The sequence below is a fragment of the Chaetura pelagica genome, unplaced genomic scaffold (assembly GCF_000747805.2).
Source record: "Chaetura pelagica isolate M959 unplaced genomic scaffold, ChaPel_1.0 scaffold76, whole genome shotgun sequence".
Taxonomy (NCBI): Eukaryota; Metazoa; Chordata; class Aves; order Apodiformes; family Apodidae; genus Chaetura; species Chaetura pelagica.
The window spans coordinates 11,068,280-11,078,703 of record NW_009970723.1 but is presented as its reverse complement, the minus strand read 5'-3'; the positions used below and the strand labels follow the sequence as shown (position 1 = coordinate 11,078,703).

The 10,424-nt window shown below is 37.7% G+C and overlaps 1 protein-coding gene across 1 annotated transcript in view; it reads right to left on the bottom strand.

The window, feature by feature from the left end:
• Positions 1-3,258: 3,258 nt before the first annotated feature.
• Positions 3,259-10,424, bottom strand: part of ATP6V1C1 (ATPase, H+ transporting, lysosomal 42kDa, V1 subunit C1) — a 16,935-nt gene continuing 9,769 nt past the window's right edge. Inside the window, exons 6-12 of the mRNA XM_010006464.1 lie at positions 9,560-9,658; positions 8,141-8,209; positions 6,694-6,786; positions 6,516-6,609; positions 5,907-6,004; positions 4,994-5,120; positions 3,259-3,866 (exon numbers count right to left, since the gene is read on the bottom strand). Coding sequence (XP_010004766.1) covers positions 3,771-3,866; positions 4,994-5,120; positions 5,907-6,004; positions 6,516-6,609; positions 6,694-6,786; positions 8,141-8,209; positions 9,560-9,658 — 676 coding nt within the window. The 3' untranslated portion in view covers positions 3,259-3,770. The remainder of the gene's footprint in view (positions 3,867-4,993; positions 5,121-5,906; positions 6,005-6,515; positions 6,610-6,693; positions 6,787-8,140; positions 8,210-9,559; positions 9,659-10,424) is intronic.

The following is a 10,424-nucleotide window of genomic DNA, read 5'->3' as shown; positions in this document are numbered from 1 at the left end:
TAAGATAAACTATACACTGTGTGCCTGGAGACAAATACTAGCCTGCTGGCAAATGTTAGTGTTTTTCACTCTATGAATCCAGTCCCAGTTTGCTGTATTCATTGACCTAAGTGATGGTACAAAATTTAAACATCCCCTCTGGGTGTAAAGAGGGAGCCTGACTTTTCTGAGTGGTGCCCACAGGGCACAAACTGAGCCATGGCAAATTCTTTCTAAACCTAAGAGAGCAGCTTTACTGCATGGGTGGTTGGAGCAGGCTGCCAAGAGACATTGTGGTTTCCAGTCTTGGAGATTTTCAACACCTTACTGGACAGTCCTGACCAATCTGTTATAGCTCAGCTTGCTTGAGCCAGGGGAGATGGACTAGTTGATCTTCAGTGGTGCCTGCCAACGGTGCCTGCCAACCTCAACTACTGTCATTACATGGTGTGGTCTCTTCAGTGCTGAGTTGAGGAGACTAATCACCCTCCTCGACCCACTGGCGCTGCCCTTCCTAAGGCATGCTGGTTGGTGTTCTCTGCTGGAAGGGCACACTGCTGCCTCATGCTCCACTTCCTTACCAAAAGAAGCCCAGGACCCTTTACTGTAAAATTGCTTCCCAGCAGTTGGCCACCACTCTGTACTGGTACTTGGGGTTATCCTTCCCCGTATGTGGAAGTTCACATTTCCCACTGTTGAACTTGAGGTTCCTGTCTGCCAGTTTCTCCAGTGCAGTGAGGGCCCTCTGAACAGGGGCCACCTAGTTCATGAGCCACTCCTCCCTGTTCTGTATCACCAGAAAACTTGGTGAGGGCATACATACTCTGTCCCCTCATCCAGGTCATTGGGTGCACTGTGTTCCCTCATCCAGGTCATTAATAAAAATGCTAAACAATATTGACCCCAGTATTAACCCCTGGGGTATGCCACTAGTAACTATCCTCTGGATGGGCTTTGTGCCACTGATGACAAGCCTCTGAGCCCATCAGTTCACCTGGTTTTCAGTTCACCTCACTGTCCATTTACCTAGTCTGTACTTCATCCGTTTGTCAATGAGGCTATAGGAGACAGCACCAAGCACCTCACTCTAGTAGATAAACAACATCCACTGCTCTCCCCTCATCACTGAGCTAGTCACCTTGATGTACAAAGATAGACACTGCCCTTAACTACCTTCCCGTCCTTAACATTTGCTCCATCATCTTCCAGGGAATCAAGGTGAGGCTGACAAGACAGAAATTCCCCAGATCCTCTTCTTTCCCTTCCTCAAGATGTTTGCTTTCTTTCAGCAAGTTCATGTGTAGTCTATTTTCCTTATATTCACCAAAATTCTCTCCGGCTCTATCCTCAGCTATGGTGACACTCTGCCAGACCCCTTCCCACTCATTAATAAGTTACTCTTTTCTGCATCTCCTTAACCGCCCCTTCTAGTAGAAGCTCCTAGTTACCACATTCCCTCTTCTGCCCAGTTCTCTGCTCCTTCTCCCCATCTCTGGGATCTCTTCTAATCCCAGAACCCACTGCAGGTATTGTTTTCTCCGACAATTTCTTTACTAAATTTTGTCCGTTTTCAAATGGGATCCATCAGCATTTCAAGATTTAGGTTAGATTTACTAAAATGTCAGTACGTTGCTATTTTAGATACTTCTGCTGTGTAGCAGATGTCTCCCCTTCTCAGGTTTTGACTCCTGACTTGTGAATTGTGACAATCCAGTTATGCCTGCTTTTCCTATTAGAACATAAACTGTCTGTTGTTACTTGTAATAAAATTCCCATACTCCTTATATTCCACAGTAGACTACATTCTTAATTTCTTCCACAAATTACTTTCTATCTTCATTAACCTGGCATGCTTCTCGAAAACAGAATTAAATTTTTCTGGTTTTATACATTTCAAACTCTGTTCCACTTGCCAGAAACCTTTTAAGAACCATAGAAATAAGAAGAGCCCTGCACAGCATTTACTGCAGTCCTGAGCCTTTACACTGCACTTGTTTGCAGGAAGGCTATGAAAACAAAACCAAAATAAGAACTAAGATAAAAAACAGAGACAACCATTTAACCCAATTCCTTCTGTGATCAGGGAAGCAGGGTTAAGTGCTTCCAGTGGACCAAAATACCCCTTATTTACCCCTAAGTAGCTAATCCCAGTTACACTGGGCTCTTACCCTAAGTAGTTAATCCCAGTTACAGTGGGCTCAGAACCAAGACAACTAACTTTGTAGCCAGTAGAAGCAGCAGCGCTGGGTGATAAAGGGGAAAACCCCTTCCCTTGCTCACACTGTAACAACCTGCTCAACACAGTAAGCAGCTGTTCCCTTCTGTAAGCAAGTGAGAGAGCACAGCACCATGTGTACAACTAACACTTGATCTCACTCCTTCCCCTTTTATCTATAAAAAATAGCAAGAAAAGCAAATACAATTTTACACAGTAAATATATTTTTAGAGTTCAAATCCCATTTCATTATCAGTAGCTAGAGGCAACTCTTGCACTCAAAAGCCAGCCTTCTCTTTTGATAATTAGAGAGTTTAATGTTGGCTTATCAAAGATGGCAAATTCCTCAAAAGTGCTGCTGGTACATGATTAGGAATTCCACAGCTAAAAGCTCTATACTGCTTAAATTTGTACTACTGGTGTTCTCAGTTAGAAACCAAAATATAAAATATCCAGTAGTTACAGTACTTCCCACACTAGTTTTGACAAATCAGTTCTCCTCCAATCTCATTGTTAATTCAAATACATTTTAAAAGGCACTGCAGCTATTAACGCCTGTTTAGCAACTGGAATATGTAAAACATTTGTGATAACTGTTGTAACTGCTACCAAAATAAACAACCTGTCTCTATACACATAAAAGGAAGCTGTCATATTCCCTGTATGGTAGAAAGGATGCTTCCAAAAAAAAACAAACACTAAAACCCCAGGCATCTAACAGTACAATATCCAAAGCCTAAAAGAACTATAAAAAAAATCCCAGCTCAGCCTAGCGTGTTAGCATCCCAAGCTACTCCCATCTTCCCAATAATAATCTTGCATCTTTTCTTTAGAATCATGAAGATATAAACATGAAAAACATTCACACATTGGTTTGGTGGCCAAACAACATACCTGAGCATTTCTGCAAAAAGCAAAAGAAATAGCTGTGTCTCTTAAAATCTGTGCTAATGTCTGTTGCATTGTTGTTCCACTGCAAGCAGGATGCAGCATTGGTTTTAAGATTTAACACACTGCTTCAGTTTAAAAACAGGTACCTGCAGTTAGATGTGGTACAAGAAAATGACACATTTGCACAGGTATGTTTATTTTTTCCTGTGTTTACAGTGCTTTGTAATTTTAAACCATTCAGAAAGCACAATTTTATACCAATTTTACATACTTTACATCACAGTTCAACAACATTAACACAGTTGTATCTATTAAATCAAATTAAGAAAATGGCCATAAACATTTACACTATTCTTCTGTAAACAAGGTTTTTTTTTAATAAACATGGTAAATGGAATTAATACAGACCACCATATGAAAGAGGAATGAGCTTTTCCTTAAATAAATCACTCTGTTTATAAATACTTCAATTCTCTCTCAATACACATTTACATACATGATTGATTAAAAGCAGATCACCTACACTGTTCTTTGTAAAGAAAATGTCTAGAGATGGACCACTGTGTGTTAAGTTCACCTAACATAAGAAGCAAGCATATGATTAGTAGAGTGTTGAAAGTACTACTGGACTTCACTTCTGTTTGTTTACACCAACACTGAGAAGATTGTCACATTAGGGAACTTTTACTTGAATTCCAGCAAATTACAGTCAATCTTGTAGTACACGTATGGGTAGTACTCCTGCTGACTGAGGTTTAAGCCTGGAATATCCATAGTTGCCTGCAAATAAAGTTTTGAAACAAGTTATACTCTTACAATTCAGACTCCTATTCAGGAGTAGGTGAAACATTCATGAGCTCCAGAAGCAAACAGGCCAGGCAAGACTTCAAGCCTAAAGTTAGAACTTTGACAAATTAATAACAGTATTTTCCTAAATGAAATACAAGTGCTTTTTAAAAAGTCTACGGGATTTTTAAATCAATAATTCATATATATTACTATATTAAAACCCTGCCACTAAACAAAGGAGAAGTACTGCAATTATGTTTCACTGCTTCTAAACACAGACTCTAAAGAGAATATTATAGGTGCTGAATGATCTGGGAAGTTACATGAAGTTCAGCTTCCTAAATTTCACTTAATTGCCTCACATCCTCTTTCCTCAAAAAAAACTGGAAATACTTTGGAAAAACATTACATAAAATAAAATATTAAGACAGATTATTTCCAAACTTCTTATATTCAGCTAAACTCCTGGCCTGGTCTATCTTTAGTTAATTTTTAACTATGAAAAGCACTGCTTTTCAATACAAAACAAATTAGAATAAGCCTCCCAGCCAGTTTTTAACATGAAAATAAGACCTCTACAGATGGAAAGGATGACTCCATCTTGACATCAATTCAGCTTCCTTCAGAAAAAAAGGACAATTATGTTAACTGAAAAACCAAGACAACAATGTAACAACAGCAAAAAAAAAAAAAGTTCTTTCAGTATTAAGGCCACTGTTACTGTAGCCCATGGAGAGACTGTGTGTTCCTTCTGGGTTGAAAAAGGATATGAATTGTGTTCAAGTTCCTTAAGCCTTCAACTGAATTCCATGAGGAGATATATGTATATATACTCTGTAAGGTATCATTCCCTCAGCTGTAGGAAAGAATGCAGTATGACCAAGGTACTGTTACACCAGACAGCTCCTGAAATGCCTTGGCTGCAAATAAATACCGTATGCTTTGCAAAACTATAAAATAGAGGTAGCATTTTTATAAAGGGACATAACTTTCTGTACTGTGAGAAAGTGTTGGAGAATATGAAGATATGCAGCTTTTAAATAAAGCAAACAGACTTGTTTTACTGCTTCAATAGGCTGCCCCTGATATTGAAGGGGAGTAGCAGTTAGAATACTTACATCAATGATAGCTGCTGCACTGCTGTCAAGGTGTTTGTACAAGTCATACAGAACCTCCCTCAGTTTCTTCATTGTTTTCTTATTAGGCTGAAGCAGCATTGCCTGGAAGTTAACTGGCAAACCATACCTGAGGAAGTCAAGCAGAAAAACTATTTAAAAAATGCTGAAATAAGCCTTATTTTATTTTTCAAAGCAGAGTTTTATTTTATTTTGAGAAAGAATCCCATTGCTGAAAAAGAAATTCTGCTAATTTTCATTTCTGCAAGACCACTCTGTTTCTCCAATTCATAAGGCATCAATAAAGCAGAACTTTTTTCTTCAAGTTTAAAAACAACAAAACATAAGTCTAAATGCTTTTAAAATAATATTAAATCCTTCAATATTTAGCACAATTCTCAAAGTTAACTTAAGTCTCAGACTAAGTTTTTAACGTTTCAATGAGTTTACTTGCAAGACTTAGCTTATACCACTAGGTGGAGAATCTAGTCTCTACCCAATCCTCCTTTCTACATGTGTGGGACTATTTATCAATATTCAAATTGAGTTTGGCCTTCTTCCCTGAACTACTCACATTTCCCACTTAACTAGAAGAGATATAGTAAGTTCTTTTTACAAGCAGCTCATAAAGTTAAGAATCAGCAGAAATGCCTTGCTTCAACTTACAGAGTACCTGTAATTCCTTAAAAGCTGGTGGGAAGACTGTCCAAGGGACAAGATACACAGCTATCTATCTCAAATACTCCACACAACTGACAACAAGAGCCATTGCCATCAGCTACACTTACTGTGCAACTTCTTGTTTTCTCCTTCCCAGAAGAGTGGCATTCACACACCTCAGTCTGGTAAACCTGAACTAGATGTCAATTCTTACAATGTCCAGGAAGAAAAGGACTATTCAGGTCTGCCACATTACCTTAAAACTGATTCAACAAAAACTCGTAGTGCTTTCACATGAATCCATGCAATGAAAGCTTCACTGAAATTAACTTTCAGCCACCGAACCAGAGGTCCCTGTAATAAAGAAGAGGAAAAAATTGTTATTCAAACTTCAGAAAAAGATTCAGACTATTAAGCAAGTTTGAACAGATACTCAGTATCTGTACCATGACAATAAAGACAAGTTAAAGGCAGAGTTCACTACAGACATACTAGCTCAAGGCTGTTTGGATCCAAAATAAAAATAAATATGAGACTTCTGTTGTCTCTTCAGTACATCATACCAGCTGTTATGAGCTAAATATATGAAGAACCACTTTAGTAGTACCTGATTAGTTTGTTCAAATACTTTTTCACTGTTAAACTTATTACTAGCTGCAATATCAGCACTTGGCTCAATGCGATGAGGAGCATTTGTGCTACAGTGAAGTCAGTTATCCCTCAGCAGATGAGCTGGGTGGCATGTTGACTACATCATCATCCTTGCAATGATTTCTCAGAATCACAAGTTCATTAAATTGTTATGTAGCAACCACAAGTCTTAGATGTCTCATGTTTCTATAATAACTAGTTTATACAGACTTACAAACTGTTTCTTCTTGTCAGTTGACAGTCTATTCATTTCTTCTTTATCTGCTTTCATCTCTTCTTCATTATATTGGAAGTCACGGACCAAAAATCTGCATTTGGAAGTGAATAAAATCAAAACTGGTTATCTAGAGATCTTTCAAAGCATGAGAGAACATACACAAAATAAGCCTTACTTGTATTCTCTGGCTTTATGCTTGAAGTCATCCACTGCCTTCCTGAACAAGGTGACGTTACAAAGGTAACTATCTTGATCTTCAAAAAGTACACTACAAAGAAAAAGTGTCAGAATTAATAAGGTTCAAGTCACCACAGATCTGATATACAGTGGCTTTAGTAGCACTTCAATACTTTATTGCTGCTAGAAAAGAACATAAATGTAGGTAATCACACGGGATTAGTTCCCAAATTAAACATCTTATACAGAAAGTAACTGGAAATTTAACAACTGCTCTTATTACTCCCTTTGTAAGGGATTACAGTCTCTATTTCACATTCAGAGACTTCACCACTTAGAAACACTTCATATGTATCTGGATATTTGTTCAAGTTACAATTATTTTCTAGAAAAAGGAATTAAAGCTCGTTTAATACCAAAAAGCTTGGACTACAGAATTCTTAGAAATGCATGTTTTGAAGAGGGAAATAGATTTAAAATAGAAAACAACATAAATTAAAAAGACATCACTTAGTAAGAAAGTGTTTCTTAGGCTGTGAAGATGACCTCTGGATTTACTGTTTTATAGTTCAACACAATACTGCTTATTTTGAGATTTCACCTTAGGAAAAAAGCTTGAAGAGATTCAGACTTTAGTGTCATCCAGTCTTCAAACATCATCCAACAATTTAACAAGTCATCTCTTCTTAAGCTATTCCTAGATCATGGTTTCCCAGTAATTAAATAAGAATCATTAGAAGATCTCCCACTGGTCTTAAGGGGAGCCACTTTGAATGTGAAGTTAGTCAGAACAAGTTCAGATTTTATAACTGGCCTAGAGCTGGTAGTATCAGATCTCTTGGATCAAAACCTCAGCCTGTCAACTAAAATTAACAACAAAGCAATGCTTTGTGCTGCATGTTGACTTTCTTTTCAATGGGGTTACAAGACTGCTGAAGTTGCTTAACAGTATTATCAAATCCTGGCCTCAGTCTTGCCCATCACAGACACCAAGCACCAGCTTGGTACCAAGGACCTTTGGTAGCCCAAAAGAGACAAGTTGCTTTTCTTTGCACACAAGAAAACTTTCTACAGTTCCAGTTCTTCATTCTCCAGCAGCTCTTAGAGACCATATGTAACTTGTTTTGAGACCTCTGAATGCAGGTATAAATCTTACAGGCTTAGAGCCTAAATCCCATCAGGCACTAGCTCAAAGCTGAATGTGCCTGACCTGAACTAGATCAACTTTTCATTTTTTTACTCTTCCCATGTAAGTCAGCTTGGTTACCTTATTAACCCTAGAGCTAGAAATCCTTTGAATTTTTCCTCAACTACAACATAATCAAGCTTGATCAAATAAAGCTATAAAACCAGACATTTTCACCAGTTTTTGACCAACCTTTATAATTTCAAGTCTTATAAAATATAGCATATGCAAATATGACATTTAGCATTTAACAACTTACTTGCTGGAACGTGGTACAACCATCTCTGCTAGTGTTTCATACTGCTTAACCCAGTCATTATAATTTGACCTAGAAAATACGCAGCTTGTGGTTAGACTTTTAGTATTGTAGTAAGAAATCTTCAGATTAATGGATCAATTTTTTCCAAAATAATATTAAAAATATTTAATCATTACATCTTCCAATCCAGGTGCAGGTTGTCAGAAATACACAAGATATAAGGGACAACCCTCCTCATGCTATTTTTTAAGATTATTGCTAAATAAACGATAATGATAGCAAAGGTAACATTTTATCTTCAGTCTTCATGTAAGTTTACAAGCGTAAATTTTTTTTAAATCAAAGAACTATGAAATCAGTCATCACTAAGTGCAAATTTTGGGGAACCAAATGGACTTAACTGTCAAGGTTTATCAGAATCTCCTTATGTAACCCTGGCCTTCTGAGTTACTGATATGATAGGAATACTTTTTCCACATTAATAAATGGGTTCCCCAGAGTCCTGCACTCTCAGAACCACTGACAGTGCTGGAAGCCCTGCCTTTCTGTAGCTGGCTGTAAAGAGGTTCCACACTTCTGACACCAAAAACAAAATAAAAGAATTAATAAGAGTTGAGATATACGAACCACTGGTTTACTGCTAAAGCCACTGCCAAACTGTTCTGCATTCACCAGACTTTTACATGTGACAGAAACTAATGCTTCATGTGATAGTCTACTGGCCATATTTTCAAGTTAGCAGCTCTCCTTTGGTCCCAGCTCCAGAAAAACAGTCCAGTGCCATTTTTTCATTTTACAAGAGTCTTAAAGACATCTGTGTCACCACTTTCCCTGGCCAGGAAAAAAAGGTGTGGTTTTTGTTGTTTAAACATTTCAGACAGGAACAATCTGTTCCCAGCAAACCTTTGACACAGCGTAAGCAGTGTTCCATTAGTAGAGACTTAGATAAGTAAAAAGCCCCCAACATTTTGGCAGAAAAAGTGCAGAGCAAAGAAGTGAAGAGTTAACACTTTGCTCACTATGTACTGAAAAGCAGCATAGTCCTAACCAGGATATTTAAATCATTAAGCCTTCAATATAAAACAAGTAATGTTTTTACTCAGTACTTACTGTTTTCATAAGGTTACCTTCTGTCTAGCCATGGCTAGTGTTAAGATAAGAGGTCTAAGTCTAATCTCCAGTTTCTTAAAGAAATGCACGAGCACTCAGCATTCCTTATGATGAGTTCTTGTAAACAATGGAACACAGGTACACAGGCTTATTTGCCTCTACTAAGCATCCAAGAGTTTGTGTTCGTTCATGCAGAAAAACCTCAGACAATTCAGATGTCCCTTCTTGCAGTATTATAGGGTTGTGGGATCTGTTATTTGTTTTGAATTTCTTATTTTATTCTGCTCTTAGGTCAAACAGTAAACTTACTTTGGTACAATCACTAATAATGTGACCAAATATTCTGAATCGAGTACAAAGTCCTCTTTCTTCACAACATCAGCAAGACTCCTGGTTAACAAGCTTCCCCTGCAGAGAAACAAAACTAGTCAGAATAAATACATGTTTAAGAATCAAATTCGTTTGGACAACAGTTTCTAGTGCTTGATAGTACAATATTTTTGAAAAATGTATTTTACTTAAGCATTCACTATTAGCAGAGCAAACAAAATGTCCTTAAATGCATTTTATATCTTCCTGTCTAAAGTCACTGAACGTTTTTATCAGTAGCTCCACTGCTGTGCGTCATTTCCATGCTCCAAATGCCTCACACACTTAAAATGCCACGTACTCTTTTAAAAAGCAATTTAGAAACACAAGAACCACTGAAGTCAGTAATTCTGATGTCCAGCATACGGAGCCTCAGATTTACAACTAACCTAATACAGACCTACCTACAGAACTTCAATAAAAAAGCAGCATATTGCCTCATATTCACAAAAGCCTAAGAACATACACAGATTTAACGAGGCTAAGCTGAAAAATTACCAGGGTTCAAGATGGAATTTAAGGCTCACTCATAAAATCCTATCCTTAGTATGACCCGTGGTTCTGACTTGTGCCATTAACTGTAATGGTAGGTTTGGGTCAAATTAATCACCCAGACTTGCACAGGACTACTGCACTTCAACGATATTTCAGATAATCATCACACATACATGACAAGACAACACACAGTGCTTGTTCATTTTATCATCTGCACGTATGTAACAGCTGTCTCTCTGCTAGTCAACTGTGAGGAAAGAAACCCAGTAATATTGGTATGCTCAAAGCATACATTGGAGTGAAGGGAAAG